Source organism: Takifugu flavidus, chromosome 19 (assembly GCF_003711565.1).
Source record: "Takifugu flavidus isolate HTHZ2018 chromosome 19, ASM371156v2, whole genome shotgun sequence".
NCBI classification, from domain to species: domain Eukaryota; kingdom Metazoa; phylum Chordata; class Actinopteri; order Tetraodontiformes; family Tetraodontidae; genus Takifugu; species Takifugu flavidus.
The window spans coordinates 2547823-2565462 of record NC_079538.1 but is presented as its reverse complement, the minus strand read 5'-3'; the positions used below and the strand labels follow the sequence as shown (position 1 = coordinate 2565462).

The 17640-nt window shown below is 46.8% G+C and overlaps 2 protein-coding genes and 4 non-coding genes across 7 annotated transcripts; 1 reads left to right on the top strand and 5 right to left on the bottom strand.

Annotated features, from left to right (window-relative positions):
• Positions 1–302: 302 nt before the first annotated feature.
• Positions 303–4263, bottom strand: rps7 (ribosomal protein S7). The gene is made up of 7 exons (XM_057017221.1): positions 4203–4263; positions 3503–3588; positions 2961–3032; positions 2376–2519; positions 1820–1884; positions 752–902; positions 303–413 (listed from the first exon to the last, which is right to left on the bottom strand). Exons 2-7 carry the CDS (start codon positions 3575–3577, stop codon positions 336–338), a joined length of 585 nt encoding a protein of 194 aa, XP_056873201.1. The 5' UTR covers positions 3578–3588; positions 4203–4263; the 3' UTR covers positions 303–335.
• On the bottom strand, positions 478–696 carry LOC130516671 (small nucleolar RNA SNORA73 family). The gene has a single exon (XR_008947561.1). It is a non-coding gene; the product is annotated as a small nucleolar RNA SNORA73 family (small nucleolar RNA).
• Positions 1432–1650, bottom strand: LOC130516670 (small nucleolar RNA SNORA73 family). The gene has a single exon (XR_008947560.1). It is a non-coding gene; the product is annotated as a small nucleolar RNA SNORA73 family (small nucleolar RNA).
• LOC130516669 (small nucleolar RNA SNORA73 family) lies at positions 2093–2311 on the bottom strand. Its single transcript, XR_008947559.1, has one exon. It is a non-coding gene; the product is annotated as a small nucleolar RNA SNORA73 family (small nucleolar RNA).
• Positions 2673–2891, bottom strand: LOC130516672 (small nucleolar RNA SNORA73 family). The gene has a single exon (XR_008947562.1). It is a non-coding gene; the product is annotated as a small nucleolar RNA SNORA73 family (small nucleolar RNA).
• Positions 4264–4337: 74 nt separating the features above from the next.
• rnaseh1 (ribonuclease H1) lies at positions 4338–7314 on the top strand. Of its 2 annotated transcripts, XM_057017219.1 has the most exons (9): positions 4343–4564; positions 4657–4755; positions 4974–5098; positions 5321–5503; positions 5570–5669; positions 5760–5814; positions 6176–6260; positions 6343–6467; positions 6534–7314. In XM_057017219.1, the coding sequence occupies exons 2-9, from the start codon at positions 4691–4693 to the stop codon at positions 6633–6635; spliced, it is 840 nt and encodes a 279-aa protein (XP_056873199.1). In that variant the 5' UTR covers positions 4343–4564; positions 4657–4690; the 3' UTR covers positions 6636–7314. The 2 variants fall into 2 exon arrangements, with proteins under 2 accessions (XP_056873198.1, XP_056873199.1); XM_057017218.1 differs by having other exon boundaries at positions 4338–4755.
• Positions 7315–17640: the final 10326 nt, after the last annotated feature.

Genomic DNA, 17640 nt, shown 5'->3' with positions numbered 1-17640 from the left:
CGTTCATTACTGCAGTTATACACGCGTCATCCTTCGTAGCCCGGTAGTGAATCCAAACAGGAAGCGTTCATGGTCAAAACTGGACAGCCAGCACGCTTCACACTGTACTTCTGATACTTAGAGGCCGACAAAACGCTCAAGCATCAGCAGTGTTAAACAGCTCAACTATGATCAGCTTATGTAGTTGGTGGGTTGAACCAATATGCTGCTCCATCCAATGTACTACAGCTTCATGTCTTTGTGATGCACGACATACTGATACCAGACATTAAGCAACTCACTCTGAAGCAACACACAAACAATGACAGTAAACAAATTTATTTTGCCATCTGCTTTTACAGCTGGAATTCTGGGAATTCAAACACGACGTCTTTGCCTGTGAGCTTCTTGTAGACACCAGAGAACGTTTCCACCTGCAAATGAGAACACCATTAAACACATGGATGGAGGTAATGTTGTTACACCAGCACCAAACTGGTTTGGGCACTGCATGGTTTAGCTCCCCAGTAACGGCCCAGTAGGACTCTGGGAAGATGTAGGAATATACAGGACGCTCGTCCACGCCAGCCAGAGGCCGGGGACAGAGCTTTCTCTCCGACGGTGTGGAACGGGAATGTACGTCTCTGCTGAAAAGCTACGCTCCCATACGCCACCAGGACAGAGCCAGGAGAGCAACTCGCTGGATGTCCACGTCGGTAAAAACAATCAGCGCTGTCACATATGGCGTATGTAGACCAGCAGATCCACTCACTTTGTGTTCCACGTTGTTCTGCTGGGCCTTGTCCAGGTGCACCTTGATGAGCCTGCTGCTGTCCATCTTCACTCGGATCCTCTTGCCCACAATCTCACTGGGGAACACCAGGTCCTCCAAAATGGCGTCGTGGACCGAAGTTAGTGTACGACTGAGGGGAAACAGACAACATTAAAACTTATGTGAGCTCACATCACCACAGCCAACCAGAGGAGGCCGGAGCACAAAGGTGCTGATCCATTTAATCGCAATTACGACCCCCAGTTTGAGTGTTTTTAAATGTAGAACTGCAGCCTTGAACAGTATCAGGCTCAGACCATCACCGGTAGGCACCTGTGAGACAGGTGACATCAGGTCACGGTCGAGTTCTGAGGACAAATGCTGCCGTACACATGACTCTGCGGCCCAAAATCAAGTCCCTTAGGCATCAAGAATCCATGAAATGCAGGTCAGATTGATTAAACACATCTTAAATTTAGGATTATTTGCTTTGTGTTACTCCAACATTTTAAAAAAAGCAAACATTATGAGATCAATTGTGACGTCACAATTCTTTCCCTAAGTTTCCTGACATTTTAGCTTACCACTTATCACAGCTCAAATGATTCAAAGTTAAATTCTCCATTTCTACACAGCTGATGTAGCAAAACAAGAAAAACATTTCATTCTGTGCCATAACCTGCTGTGCACTGCATGGTTTAGCTCCCCAGTAACGGCCCAGTAGGACTCTGGGAAGATGTAGGAATATACAGGACGCTCGTCCACGCCAGCCAGAGGCCGGGGACAGAGCTTTCTCTCCGACGGTGTGGAACGGGAATGTACGTCTCTGCTGAAAAGCTACGCTCCCATACGCCACCAGGACAGAGCCAGGAGAGCAGCTCGCTGGATGTCCACGTCGGTTAAAAGACATTTATTTTGGGGGGAGATTCAAACAAGATTCTATAAAAAAATAGTTGTGGGGGGAGCAAAACATTGCTGCACATTTTAGCACCATGTGTAAAGAGTGATGAAACACTAGTGAGAGACTTTCAACAAGAAACATCACAGTAGAGGACAAACTCCACTCACCTCCTGGGGCGCTTCTGCTTATTCTTTGAGCGGCTTTTCCTGGTGGGTTTAGGAAGAATCCTCCTCTAGAAAACATCCCATATATTTCAATCAGAAATGAAGGATTTTAACAAGACTAGGAACTGAAATATTTGACATCAACAATGACAGTCCAGTCTGGCATTTCTGCTCTAATGACCTGATTTATACTGTCCAATTTCATGGTTAATAAAGAATTTGAATAAGCCTTAATATGATTCAGCAGGTTAATGTGCACCACATTAGCCTGATGCTGAATGTGCACTGCATGGTTTAGCTCCCCAGTAACGGTCCAGTAGGACTCTGGGAAGATGTAGGAATATGCAGGACGCTCGTCCACGCCAGCCAGAGGCCGGGGACAGAGCTTTCTCTCCGACGGTGTGGAACGGGAATGTACGTCTCTGCTGAAAAGCTACGCTCCCATACGCCACCAGGACAGAGCCAGGAGAGCAGCTCGCTGGATGTCCACGTCGGAGTGAAACACATCAACACCACCCTCAGTTGAGTACAAGTTTTCCAAGTGAACCTCCAGCCTCACCTGAGCAATAAAGACTACGTGCTTTCCGCTGAACTTCTTCTCCAGCTCCCTCACCAGGCGCACCTGAATCTTCTGGAAGGACTTAAGCTGAGGTACTGGAACAAAGATGATGATGGCTTTTCTGCTGCCACCAACCTCAATTTCCTGAGGGAAAAAAAAGCCCATTAAAGAAGGGCAGCTTAGCATGTACCAAAGTTAAATAGTGTCCAAAACAATGGGGTGCAAGTCTGAAAATTAAAGGCAATATTATTTAATAAAACTTGAGCTATTGCAATCCCCTTTATGGAACTCCAATATCAATGTGCACTGCATGGTTTAGCTCCCCAGTAACGGTCCAGTAGGACTCTGGGAAGATGTAGGAATATACAGGACGCTCGTCCACGCCAGCCAGAGGCCGGGGACAGAGCTTTCTCTCTGACGGTGTGGAACGGGAATGTACGTCTCTGCTGAAAAGCTACGCTCCCATACGCCACCAGGACAGAGCCAGGAGAGCAGCTCGCTGGATGTCCACGTCAGACTGACTTTCAAATCATCTTTTCACAGCTTTACGAGGAGTTTGTAGTAGCACAAATGGTCCATTCAAACCTTTGCTGCAGTGATGTTCAGCTCTCTCAACTGCGCCTTCAGGTCAGAGTTCATCTCCAACTCAAGCAGAGCCTATAAGCACCACAAGAAACAGTTTAGACTTCTCCAAAACACGGATACAAAACAACTGCACCGTGTAGAAAGCTTCAGTAGCACTAAAGATTTGGTACGCACTTTAAATAACACAGTTTCAGAGGAAGGGGACGCATGTTCAAAAACAAAAATAACTACTGTGGGGTCTGTTAAGCTGAGGTGGAGTCAACTGGATGGATAAAAGACACTGGAAGACATTTCACCTCTCCAGAGGCCTCACAGGACATGTGGACACATGGATGAGACGCAAAACATCTGCCAGTTTCTTTTACCGGTCCAGTTGACTCTGCTCCACCTTACTAGATGAATGAGAACCTACATGGACATTTACCGTAAGAGCACATGACTTTATGGATAAACTCGGAGAGATGAACCACATCAGACACTACGAGAGGCCTTAACAACAATATCACAGTATAGTTGAAGGGTGTGAATGATGGACCTCTTACCTGGGAGATCCCAGACTCAAACTCGTCTGGCTTTTCGCCATTAGGCTTCACTATTTTGGCGCTTGTACTGAACATGGCCTTTGTCTCTGCAATCACAATTTTCGCATTTTAGGGTTATTTTCTTCAGTTATTACAAGGTTGCACAAAACAGGCAGGTACAATTAGCGTCCTAAATCTACTCATAGCGGGTTCCGTGATAAGGGGGCTATATAGCCACCAACAACACTAAAAAAGAAAATTGTACCAACACCGACGATGAAAATATGAATCTATTACATCGGAAAACAAGCTTTAACTTAGCAAGAAGCAGTACTTGGATAGATCGTGCCAGCAGCAGCTAGCTAACGGAATTTAGCTATTCTACCTTCTCCATGACTCGAGTTCGCTAGAAAATTGTTCACGTTTTTTCGTAAACGGAGCCTCCATGTATTCACTGCTGTGTCACCTTCTCCGGGCTCTGCTTTAGCCGCGACACTGAACACATGCACGGCCTGTTAGCCGCTACGTTACAAACCACTCGCTAGCGCTTCTTTACTACGCCTCATTTTACGCCATCCGACAGCCATCCGTCACACAAACCTGCTCAATCTAAGGCATCAGAGACTTAAGATGCTGCTCGGGGAATAAACGCAACGACTGAACACCATTAAAAGCCGGTTTAGGATAGAAAATCAGTCTTGTCATAAAAAGCACAACTAACCTCTGTCAACGACGGCCAAGGAAGAGGCCAGAACATCGCGAGAGTTGTATTAATCTAATACCGATACTGACGATGTCATCGCGAGAACGCGGTGTTCACGCAGGAAGTTAGAAGATTCTCGCGAGGCCTCCGCGATCCCGGATATAGGACTCGTCAAACATCTTTATGGTTAATGAGTTCTTCGAATGCGTGACTGCACAGTTTTTGCCCAAGCGTTCCGTATATATATCTGACAAACAGAGTCTATAATGCTGTAGGTGTATGATCGCCGCGTTTATTGGCGACTCTTAACATTGGCCATTGTGCTGAGCCGACTGTGAGGTGGGAGCAGTTCCGCACGCACACGCCGTGACCATCTCGGTGTATGAGGTTTTATTAGCTGAACAAATGTTGCTGTTGGCATCACCTCATTCCCATGGCTTATCGTAATGTTTAGACTGAATGGTCTTTTCAGATTAGCACGCAGGAGCGTTTGCAGTGCCGCCGACATGGCCAAAGGCAAGTTCTTCTACGCCGTAAAGCAGGGCTTCAAACCCGGAGTCTACAGTACCTGGTGACTATTGATCAGTCATTTTAATCAAACGGGAAAATGGCTCAACTTAAAACAATCACCATCAACTTGTTGAGCCCTTTTGTCTTTCTGGGCTGTGAATTAGATCAAAGCTGGAAATGAGAGGTTGAGCCATCGTTCTCACACCTGAGTCCACTCTGATCTGACGGTATCAGGTGCTTGGGTTCATATTCTCAGACACATTGTGTGCCTCTTTTTAGGGATGAGTGTAAGAGTCAGGTGGATAAATTTCCATCAGCTTCTTTTAAGAAGTTTGCATCCGAGAAAGACGCCTGGGCCTTCATCAGGGGGGCTGAACCTTCAGCACCTCCAAACACGAACAAAGGTACAACGTTAAACTCTATGCAGCTGCACAAAGAGTCTGTTGTTGTTGAGCTTTAACTTCTGAAATATTTCCTGCCATCCAGTGAACTTAAATTGAAACCTTCTTTTCAGTCCCAGGCTGGGGCTCCACATATGTAAGGTGCAGCCTTTTGTCCTCAAATGTGACTCAAATTGTGCTTTTCTAACATTTTCTTGTCCTAATCATTTCTTTATTGACTTTCAGCTTCTCAGTCTGTAGATTCAGGAGTTGGTCCGCTTCCTAAACGAGGCCCAGAGGCTCTGGAATACATCCCCCTCGGTAGGAAGAGGAGTCTCTCAAGTGGCGATAATGAAGAGGCACAAGCGAAGAAGGTCAAACATTCGGGAGATTCTCCCTCAGCAAGCACAGACGGATTCACGTACATGGGTAAGACAAACTGCATCCTGTCACATGCTGGTATTAGAAAGGAACTAAAACATTGTCTGCGTGCAGGCGACGCCGTGGTGGTGTACACTGATGGCTGCTGCACGGCCAACGGAAGAGCAAACGCCCGAGCGGGTATCGGGGTGTACTGGGGCCTCAACCACCCACTGTGAGACACCCAGCACTGTTTTTCCTCGAAAGGCGGTTGTTTATGTGTATTATTAACTCTTTTGTCACATTTGTGGGTGCTCTCCTGCAGAAATGTTGCTGAGCGACTGTCAGGACGGCAAACTAACCAGCGCGCAGAAATACAGGTTAAAAGGTTTTATTTTTGATGAATCTGATGTTTTCCTTAATCAGTAGCTTGAAATTACAAACTTCAAATATTGTGAATAGAGTTTTTGGATACAGCCATGAACAGGAGAGCTTAGAAGATAAATGTGTTTGATTTATGGTGGAAGGTGCTGATGCTGCTCTAGTGCGCCACCTACTGGTAATCGCTAGTATAGAAAATTCAAGCTCAAAAGCCTTTTTATAACGATCTTGCATTCTGTCGGCTTTAAGTCTCTAAGATGGTCAAATGACCAAACCTTTTAAAGACGACCAAAAAAACTAGACTTAATTCGCACCAACATCTTGAGCTTAATTTTCTGGAATTACTTGTGTGTTGACCAGGCGGCCTGCAGAGCACTGGAACTAGCCAAAGATCAAAGCATCAAGAAGCTGGTTCTCTACACTGACAGCAAGTTCACCATCAACGGTGAGTCCAAACGCCAGTTTGTCGTCGAGCGAACATGCGATGGCGACGTGGTCAGCCCCAGTTTCAACCCTTGTGGTTACAGGTGTGACACGCTGGGTAAAGAACTGGAAGAAGAACAGTTGGAGGCTGAAATCTGGAGGTTCTATCACCAACAAAGAAGACTTTATGAAGCTGGACCGGCTGAATGCAGAGCTGGATGTGGTCTGGGTGAGTATCCGCATGCACCCTCTGCCCCTCAGACATGAACAGTTCATGATGAGTCTTGTCTTTCAGATACACATTCCTGGCCATGCGGGTTACCATGGCAATGAACAGGCTGACAGATTGTCAAGAGAAGGAGCTTTGAAGCCTGAAGGGCAGGAAGAAAACAAATGAAGCTTGTTTAATAGGTGCAGATGAACCTGATAGAGGAGGAGGGGTCTGCAGTGGTCACTTTTTCTGTACTTTTTTTGTTCCAAATAAAGTTTGAAGTTTTTGGGCTTCTTATTCAGGCCGACCACATCAGGGCTTTCTCAATAGGGCCGGTGGTACTTGTAGAGGCACTGGTAGAGCTCAAGGCTTTTTCATTTGAGTCGTCCCCTCAAACACCAGCTGTCCTCCGGGGACAGAAGCTAAATAAGCCACGACCCGACCGGTTCAGTAATTATCCAGATTAATCTGATCAACAGTTGGAGGACTCCTGCCTGCAGTCTTATATTCCACCACTAGGTGTCGTCCCAGCTCAGCCTGATCGCTGGTCTACCTGCTGAAACACCGTGATGTGGACAAAGACCTCCCTTCACCTCACCGTCTCCTGCCTGGATGATCTGTACCCACCAGTCACTGTAGTCGAGCTACTCCTGGAAACTCTCCTGGTGGTCATCCAGATTGCTCTGGTCTACAGCAGCATATTTCTGTGTGCTGCTGGTCCATGGAGGACATGTTGGAGGTCAGCTGGGGAAACCTTCTCCAGTGTGTCACCAAGGACTTTCATTGCCTTAGGTTTGCTGTATTGGGACCTGGCTACACTTTACCTGTGTGAAGAATGTCAATAAACACACCTTGAAAATCAGAATATCCTAAAATCTCGATGTGTCTGTCCCGCAGGTGGACTGAAGACTGAAACTGCTAACAGTTTCACACCTCAGTCCGAACGTATCCATCATGATGCTGATTTCGTTTTAGTGTCATAATGCAGGTTGGAGCAATACGGCACCGAGAGGATAAACCGAGCTACTCGCACACCTGCGACACACACTGCTGTTTGTAATGTTTACGGGCACATCCGTGTTTATGGTAATAACCCTCCAACATTCCTGATAGAGTTCCCTAAATGTGGCGCTGTTATGATTGTGTTAGGGCGGCTTTAACGTCTATTAAGTTTATAACGTGTCTGACGCCTCTTATACTGAAATCAGACGCTCTCTGTCGCCCCCTGTGACCATTCCAGGGAACTATTTTTCAAACGTTTATGAGTTTCCTTTTTTGTTGATTTACTAGTTCCCGTTTATTTTCGTTTTTTTAGGTTAAATGATTAATGTCACGATTTAAATAAAAGTAATTTTAAAAGAATAGCTTAAAAATCAGCATTGAGTTATGACTGAAGCTGAAGTCATCAAGAAATAAATTCTTGTCTGTCTCCTTTTAAAAATTCTGCTTCCCATCTTATTGCTGTAATCATCAGAGTAAATCACTGTTTATAGTTTTAATGTCTCATTGTAAAAAACAAAAACAAAAAGCGACTGCTAAATGAGTAAAACGTAAGCTAAATGTCGTGTAGTTGAAGAGTATATCATGCCATGTAGGCAATTAGAATGTAAACTCCGAAAATCAGAATCGTGTTTGAAGGAATGAGCATTTTCAAAGAAAATGTACAGGTGCGTTTTATTCCAAACGTGTAGTTGCTGTATTGTGTCAACAGGAGGCGCTCTAGGTAAACGCAGCAGCCTTTGTAGGTCTAAATGCTTACGACTGAGTCCACGCATGTTGTTCCTGCTCTGGGAATATTTTGATTACTGTGGAGGAACATTAGTTCCAGTTCTGTGCGGCAAAATTAAACTGGGAAATGCAGGTTTCCAGTTTGAAGCGCTAACTGAAAGCCAGTTATTAGATTAAAGCAGCTGCCTGTGTGGACCCATTATTTATGTGTTCATTCATTTAGAGGATTTTAATCTGCACATTTCATTTCCATTCAGCAGATTCCTCTTTAGTGACATACTGGGGTTATTTCAATCCCACCAGTAAACCAAAAACTGGGATTAAATGGGACAAAAGCCTGACCTTTTATTTAACGTAGCGATAAGCAACATGCCGAAAAGTTATTTTCATAAGATCTTCCTGCAGTCAGTTTAAATAGAAAAAAAGTCATTTCATCAATAGATGACTTTTTTTTAAACATCTGAACAGCAGTTAGGTAGAATCCAACAGATTTTAGCTTTTCCAGCATTCTGTAATAAGAATAATGCAAATCTTTACAGATAGTTTTGTGACCTTCGGAGTAACACTGAGTGACACGTGTGTGATCCTGAACATGCCAGAGCCCCGAGACTTAAATAACAAGAGGACGCACTGACGAAGGAAGTGAGGATGGAGAGATGAGTTTCAGAAGAGTGAGGAAGAAAAGTTGGAAAGGACGGGAAGTTCTAAAAGGCCGAAGGACCCAAAGAAGCTGATGGGAAACTTTAAAAATCTATGTTCATTTCCATACGTCTGGACTATACTGGCTCAGAGTTCACGTCTTCACACACACATACACTCACATAAACACACACACATTAAAACACACACTCATACACACACTCTCTCTCTCTCTCACACACCCACACCCACACACACCCACCCACACACACACACACTACGCTACAACGGTGTTTCCCCTTCTGTTCCCTCACAGAAACACGATATTTTACTCTCTCTACATAAACTACGTGTACCTTCATAGTTACTACCTGGAAAAGTACTTTTACAAGTATTTAAAGTATTTGAGAATTTTCTTCTGCTGTTTTCTGGTCAGATTGTGGTCAGACCTCCTCTTGGAGGAACAGACTCAGCCCTCCTTCTCCTCCTCCTCTTCCTTCTAGTCCTCCTCTTCCTCATCCTCCTCTTCCTCCTCCTCCTCCGCCCTCCTGCGGCCGGTCGATTGGTTGGTGGAAACGGCAGGACGGCGGCTCGCGGCTCCTCGTTCTGACCCCGACTGCTGCCTGGCGGCGAGCGTGGGGTGGCGCGACCCCACTCGAGGCGGTCCAGTCTGAGAGGGAGAGCGGCGTTCGGGGGTCAAAGGTCACCCCGCAGCAGCTTCACCTCCTTTCTGGCAAAGCCTCGTTAGCAATCCTCCTCGACGCGCGCGGCGGGCTCGGCAGACGGGGCCCTGGCGCCAGTCCACTGCTGCCGCGCTGCAGGGAAGAAGAGACAAAGTGTAAAGAAACTTAAGAACGCAGACATGAGAAACATCCTGCTCACACTTGACTCAGACAGTTTCATCAATTCCACACCGGCAGCATCTACAGTTGTCCACGATGTTCTGCCGGGGCCGAAGAACTCTCTGACACTGCAAACCGTCTGACACCGGGCGAGCGGGGGAAGTTCGCAGCTCTGAGGGAAGACGAGAAACTTCGGGCAGACGTTCAGTCACTCCGCAGGAACCAGTCCGGAACGCGGCGGCCCAGGCACACAGGTCAAAGTTCAACCCACAAAGTTATCAGCAGCTCCGGAGACAGTGTCATGGAACAGTTGATCAATACCACCTTCACCTCCGATAGAAGGACTTTAATAACAGTTAATTTGGGGATTATTAGAATTAATGCAGAACCAGTGTCAAAGTGAGGCTTCGGTTCTGCTTCTGGAACGGCCGTGAAGTACAACCGATGACTCATGGAGTTTTTTACACAGGTCAGTGAATGCACCACGTTCCTCTGTCCCAATCAATGTTTTCGTGTTTATTAGCGGATTGGTCTGGTAGCAGGTTTTATCACTCGGGGCTTCGTTATCTTTATCCTCCGTCTCTTGTTTGACTGTTTGTGCATTTTCCCACCCCTGCACACATTTTTGTGTTTTTGAAAGTTCTGTTTCAAAATGAGTTTGTAGAATTTTGGAAATAAAATCCAATGAGTCGAAGAAAAGTAATGACAGAACTATTTCATGAATATTCACATCTTTTAGGCTGAAAATGAAATTTTCTTTTTTACACTGTTGTGTTTTTTCTGTTTTCAGTTTAATGACATCATGCCATAATTCTTTTAATTTTCTTTATGAAGAATATTTGTGAAGAAGAGCCCAATCTGCTGGTTTTCTCTTGTCTATAGCTCCCCTGCAGGCAGGTCTGTGTGGTACAGTCTGCTAGGATGACCTTTGAACCCAGACTCACATGACCCTGACCCACAGCTCCAGGTGCACCTGGACCTTTGGACTTGATGTTTCCAGCTCATCTTTTATTTTCTTCTTTTCTGATTCTGCAGCAGTTTTAGACCCCCTGATGTCAAATCAAGGTGAGGCCGCAGTTGTCATGGTGACACCTCCATCAGATGCCAGAGCTGATCCTAACCAGGTGAGATAGAGAGCACACACCTGGTGGCGGGACACCACCAGGGGGGGACCATCGTGTAGGCCCCCACCCCCCGCTGCACATACACACACACACACACACACACACACACACACACACACACAGTCTGTCCAGGATCTGCTTCCTGAGCTCCACAGCTATTAACCAGGTTCCCGTTAGAGATCAGTGGACCAGCTGGAGCTTGGTGTGATTGCTGTAGTGAAGAAACATGGTTTTTGTTTATTTTGAGATGCAGAGTTCACCAGGCAGAGGCTCCCGAGGAGATCTGCTTTTGTTTCGGAATTATCATGAGACTTAAAACGCTTCTCCTCTGAAGGAAACCCTGGCAGCTGACTAGAGCATCAAAAGGGCTGATCCTGCCTTCACCTCCTCACCAAATCTGACTCATAAACCTCCTTTAATTGCTCTTCTCCGTGTTTGAACTCTGCACCACCAGCAACCAGCGTCCTCATTATGAGGAGAGGTGAATTGTGGGTAGTCTGCGGGTGGCTTGACAGCCCACTGAGAGCGCTGATGTTTCAGCAGACGGGAGGCAGGAGAAATGAGAGGACGACTGAGATTGAAGGAGGGAACAAAGATGAGGGTGAAAGAGGGAAGAAAAGGATGACAAAAAGAGGAGAAGATTACTGCAGGGGAATCGGAGGAAATTTGAGGAAACAGACAAAAAGAGACAAAGCCGGCTGATTGAGGGAACGAGAGCTAGAAGACTGATAGATGGAGATGAAAAAGAAGGCTAGAATGAGCGAGAAGAGGAGTGAGCGGGAGACACAGAGGAAGAAGAGGAGTGACCTTCACTGCAGTCAGTCTGGGTTTCAGCTCAGCATCAGTTTTCACCTTCACGTGGCCCCACGTTTGGGAGAGGAAGAGGGTGAAGGTGGTGGCATGAAGACGTCTGAAGCCTGCTGGGCTCACGATTGTGACGCCACAATTGTGACAGCACAATCATGAGCCCACAATTGTGTCGTGAGAAGCAACACGCAAGCGTCGGCGACCAGGACTTGGTGAATCTCCATGACGACCAGCATGCCCATCCTACTGACATGAACTGGTTACTGGCGTCCCAGTGCTGTATGTGGCAGAAGTGGGACGATGTGGTGCTGTGAGCAGCTGCCGGCTGTTATCATGCCACTCAGGTGTGCAGCAGGCGGACGGAATCCTAAACACACCTCCTGCTCCTCAGAATCAGCCTTAAACACTCAAACCACATCCAACATCGCTGCTGAGGGTCTCCATGTCTCCTGGTCCATCTTTGTAACAGTAATCAGTGAGGTTGTGTGGGGAAGAGACCGCCGACACCGAGGACGCCGCGGTGCGTCCCGCCGGCTGCCGGCTTGATGGTGGCAGCCACCGTGAAGCCCTCTGAGGTCTGCCACGGGCCAGTCTGCATATTTCTGCATAAATGAGCTCCTAGCTGTTGGCTGGGTTCTTGCCTCCGACTCACGTCTCATCCTGAGCTGGAGGAGTCGGAGGCTCCTCTGTGATTCACTGACTGCAGGAATAATCATGACGTGGGCGTGCTGTAATTGACTAAGTCTCACAGAAATCTCTGCAGCACCGTTTGGTTTCTCTCAGCGGTGCCTCAAATCTTGTTGCTTAATAAAAGATTCATGTCTGAGCTGCGGCTTTATTCATTTATTACTGTCTTTAATTCATTTACATTTACCTTTTTTGTTGTTTTTTTAGAAATGTGAACTGGGACAGATCATAATCCCCTCAGACTCCAGTCCAGAGAAGGACTAACTGCTTCTCTGAAGCTTTTATAGTGGATCTTTTGTTTTGAGCTGCTGAGTTTGTCTGTATATGGGATGTGAGCAGCACCGTACTGGTGCTGAGCCGGTTCTGAGGGTTTGATGAGGCAGAGCAGCACCACACACTCTCATCTAACAGAGGAACATTTTAAAGAAGGATTCAGATTTCAGAAGAAGGGCGATGTCTTGGAGGTATGTTGCTCTATGCTTTAATCTCGGGAACAGCCAGTTCTCAGCTGAAACCAGTCCTGACCAACATGACTGTGGTGCAGTGACACCTTTATGGAGCCCAGGTTTTTATTAGTCTGTGAAATGACTCTGAGCTCATACGTGAGTTCCTCCATTCAGTGGCGTCTCTGCCTGTCGATCTCAGTTGTATTAAATGTTAATCAGCCTCCTGCAGACTCAGCTGCTCTCTGCAGCTCGCAGTCTTAATTCAGCTCAGATCTTCTCAACCCCAAAAACCCTTCAAAGAGATGCAGCCGCCTTCTTAAATACAGAAGGAACTATTTTTAGACCCGGGAGGTGAAGGTCAGATCATCCTCTGAACACTGAGGTTCTACCACTAGGGCGGAGTCCAACATTCAGGATTAATCAGGAAACGTTGACAACAACTGTGTGATTCTACACCATTCAAATTATTTTTAAAATGTCTATAAACACAACAAAATAGCAAAAGTAATTAGAAGCGGATAACTGTAATCTGTGAAAAAATGATTGAAAAATAAATTTATTATTTATTTAACTTGGCAGGTGGAACAAGACAAACAGCTGTCAGTCGCGCGCGTGTGTGTATGTGTTTGGATCAGAAACCACCTCCCCGGGGGGAACCACACTTTGATTCCTTCATTTTTGGCATCATGTGATTATCTAAAATGGCTGCCTGTTTCCATGGAGACAACAGACATCCAAACCTCAACACAAAGAGATGACTGAAAATTGTGGGGTGACAAAGACTGAGAGAGACAGAGTAAACGTAAATTTTGAAATAATCAATGACTTTGTGGAATAAACACAGATCCCTCCCTCCCAGTCTAAACACAGCTCCCCCTGGTGGAATGCTGCTGCACCCAATTATGATTAGGATTATGATGATTATTCTGATTAGTAGTAGTAGTAGTAGCAGCAGCAGCAGCAGCAGCAGTAGTAATTGTAGTATCAGCAGAAGCAGTATTAGTAGTAATATAGTAGTAGTAGTAGTAGCAGCAGCAGCAGCAGTAGTAGTAATAGTAGTAGTAGTAGCAGTAATACTAGCAGCAATAGAGTAGTAGTACTAGATGTAGCAGCAGCAGTAATAGTAGTAGTAGTAGTAATAGCAGCATCAAAAGTATTAGTAGTAGCAGTATTAGTAGTATCAGTTGCAATAGTATTAGTAGTAGCAGCAGTAGTAGTTGCAGTAGTAGTAGCAGCAGCAGCAGTACTTATAGTAGTAGTAGTAGTAATAGTAGTAGTCGTAGTAGCAGCAGTATTAGTACGGTAGTAGTAATAGTAGTAGTAGTAGCAGTAATACTATCAGCTGTAGAGTAGTAGTAGTCGCAGCAGCAGTAATAGTAGTAGTAGTAATAGCAGCATCAATAGTATTAGTAGTAGCAGCAGTAGTAGTAGCAGTAGTACTAGCAGCAGTAGTAGTAGCAGCACAAGCAGCAGTAGTTTATTATCTGTTTCAACCTCAGGATAAAGAAGTAGATGTTGGATGGACAGAAAAACAGTTTGTGACTACCCTCTATGTGTGTGTGTGTGTGTGTGTGTGTGTGTGTGTGTCTGTGTGTGTGTGTGTGTGTGTGAGTGAGTTACGGGGGTCTTTCAGCAGACAGGTTCTGTCTGAGGTTTCTGTCCTCCCAAAGGTTTTCCTCTGCCAGTGTCTCTGGTACGCGCTCTTTGAGTGGAGCTGTTGACTTTAGCACCACCTTCTGGCCCAGACCTGCATTAGTCTGCAGGTAGGGAGCTGCCCTGTGAAGGTGTCTTTGGAAAAGATCTACATATTAAAATATTCATGTTAAAGAAGGTCCATCTTTAGTGAAATAGAATCAAACTCAGCCATTTTATTCCGGGGTATTTTTCCGTTAAGTCACCTGTTGAAGTTCTCCTCCTCTGTGCCACCAGTGAAAGCTTTTCCTCTGCTCCTCCTGTCAGTGCTGATGGTCGCCACTTCTAATTGGCCATTCATCATCTCGGCACGTTACTTCCACACCTCCCTTCTCTGCAGCACTGCGGCCATGAGCAGTAGTGACCTACATAGCGAGGTGGCTCCTCGCCTCAGCTGTCGTTTGCATTTCAAGAAGTGATGAATAATTTACATGCACGACTCCCAGATCTCCTCTTCCAAACATGGAAGGTACGGCCCAGTGCAACATGACAGGCCTCAATATCATCAGATAACCAACATTTTTCCACATCTGGAGGAGGTGGAGGCCTTTGAGGAGGTGCTAGGAGGAGATCCTTGTGCCTTAGGCACCACTGCAGTCAAACCTCAGGTGGAAACCATCAGGAGAAAGAGGAGATGCAGAAATACGTTTAAAGGGGAAGAGCTGTGGAACGATGAAGATGCAGAGGAATAATGGGATGATGGTAATGCCTCTTCATGCACGTCTGCAGTGCTCAGCTTAGCAGTCGAGTTGTTAGAGGAGCGAACGCTGATTCAAGAATTCAACCGATTCTGCTCTCTATATTTCTAGAAGAATCTTAAAAATGACACCAACAGCAGCATCGATACACTGCTCCATCAATACAGGCTGGATTCAGTCAGCATTACCCCCCCCCCCCCCACACACACACACACACACACACACCACAACCCCCCCACACACACCCCACCCCCACAGATGCCACTCAACTCCCACACCCCCCACCCCCACACACGCACACATACCCCACACACCCCACACATGCCACACACACCCCCCACACACGCACACACCCCACGTCTGGCTTATGTGTCATATGACCAACAGGGGGCAGTAGAGGTGAGGACAGTTATGGTTATGTCTGGACCAGGTCTCTCAGCCTTTCTGTCCTCCACATGGACCAACACACACACACACCACACACACACACACACACCACACACACACACACACACACACACACACACACACACACGGACACCAGCTTCACCATCTTTTGTGAGGATGGTCCCACTATGAAAATGTCATTTATCTTTCCAATATCATGAAAATGAGGTGAGAAAATTTGATTGTTTGAATTACAATGGTGTAATTAGTCCCTCCAAAGAAAATGTGGTGAACACAATTCCAAATGTTGGTTTTAAATAAGTGGTTCTGCTGCACAGAGAAAGACAAAGGCAGCATTCATGTGTTCACCATCCTTCATCCATCATCTTGGATCTGGAGGAGATAAGAAACAAAACAATTGCTTCATGTAGCTTCTCATCATCTACTGTAGGTAGACCTGAGGACAGTATGGATGCTGTGGCTGATGTATTGGGAGGTGGCAATGTGTGTGAGTGTGTGTGTGTGTGTGTGTGTGTGTGTTGTGTGTGTGTGTGTGTGCAGTAATCAGCTCGCTACAGGAGGAACAGCCGAGCAGCTTATTAACTTCAGCACAGAGAGAATCAGAGCAAACCTCAGAGTCTGAGACGCAGCGCTGCTAATCCTGCACAGCCAGGAGCCCTGAGGAGCCACACACACACACACACACACACACACACACACACACACACACACACACACACATTAATGTGCATAGAGTGGACACACAGGCACACATGTATGGAGAGAACACACACAGACACACGCACTTAAACACACACACACACTCACACAGAGACAAATACACACACACACACACACACCCTCTGGTTGGGAGACAACACCACCTTGACTGTTACAGTGGACCATAGGTCCAATAACCAGGACTCTGGTCTTGACCCCACCCTCTGCTGTATACATCTGCATGGTACCCTGTTGTGGGAGTGTTGGGCAGTTTCTTCATGGGTCTCCTCATGGGTCTCCTCTGGCCTCCTAATGGGTCTCCTCATGGGTCTCCTCTGGCCTCCTAATGGGTCTCCTCATGGTTCTCCTCTGGGTCTCCTCATGGGTCTCCTCAGGGTCTCCTCATGGGTCTCCTTGAGGTCTCCTCATGGTTCTCCTCTGGGTCTCCTCATGGTCTCCTCATGGGTCTCCGTGAGGTCTCCTCATGGGTCTCCTTGAGGTCTCCTCATGGATCTCCTCTGGATCTCCTCACGGGTCTCCACATGAGTCTCCTCATGGGTCTCCTGAGGTCTCCTCATGGTTCTCCTCGGGGTCTCCTCATGGGTCTCCTTGAGGTCTCCTCATGGGTCTCCTCATGGGTCTCCTCATGGATCTCCTTGCGGTCTCCTCATGGTTCTCCTCGGGGTCTCCTCATGGGTCTCCTCATGGATCTCCTCACGGGTCTCCTCATGGGTCTCCTTGAGGTCTCCTCATGGTTCTCCTCGGGGTCTCCTCATGGGTCTCCTCATGGATCTCCTCACAGGTCTCCTCATGGGTCTCCTCAGGGTCTCCTCATGGGTATCCTTGAGGTCTCCTCATGGATCTCCTCTGGATCTCCTCACGGGTCTCCTCATGGGTCTCCTCAGGGTCTCCTCATGGATCTCCTTGAGGTCTCCTCATGGTTCTCCTCGGGGTCTCCTCATGGGTCTCCTCATGAGTCTCCTTGGGGGTCTCCTGTGTACTCAGCACCTGCTATGGTTTGGTTCCCAGTGCTTCCCTTGTGGTCTGGGCCAGGAGCTCATGATGATGACTTCAGGTCCAAACATTTCTGCTGTCATTGCCAACAGTGATGCGCACGCACACACACACACACACACACACACACACACACACACACACACACACACACACACACACACACACACACACACACACCAGTTCAGGAACATGCACACCAGTCTAACTGCAGCAGTCCCAGTAAGGTGCTCAGGTTCAAACCCAGTTTCTGTCATGTGATCATAAATCAATGGTGAAGTATCACCATAGAAGCTCACAACTGATCTGGGGTCAGTTCCTCTGATTCACTCCTCTGTTACTTCTCCATCCTGGGGGGGACTCGCCGCCCATGCGAGCAGCCGGGGAGGGTGCGGCGGCTGCCATCT

Bases quoted from the DNA above. Each gene is read 5' to 3' on its own strand.
- rps7 (XM_057017221.1), bottom strand. From the start codon at position 3,577: ATGTTCAGTACAAGCGCCAAAATAGTGAAGCCTAATGGCGAAAAGCCA. The intron at 1,885-2,375 runs GTGAGGCTGGAG...GATGTTTTCTAG, and splicing joins ACGTAGTCTTTATTGCTCAG to AGGAGGATTCTTCCTAAACC. The intron at 414-751 runs GTGAGTGGATCT...TCTCATTTGCAG, and splicing joins AGAACAACGTGGAACACAAA to GTGGAAACGTTCTCTGGTGT.
- rnaseh1 (XM_057017218.1), top strand. From the start codon at position 4,631: ATGTTTAGACTGAATGGTCTTTTCAGATTAGCACGCAGGAGCGTTTGC. The intron at 4,756-4,973 runs GTGACTATTGAT...GCCTCTTTTTAG, and splicing joins CCCGGAGTCTACAGTACCTG to GGATGAGTGTAAGAGTCAGG. The intron at 6,261-6,342 runs GTGAGTCCAAAC...TTGTGGTTACAG, and splicing joins CAGCAAGTTCACCATCAACG to GTGTGACACGCTGGGTAAAG.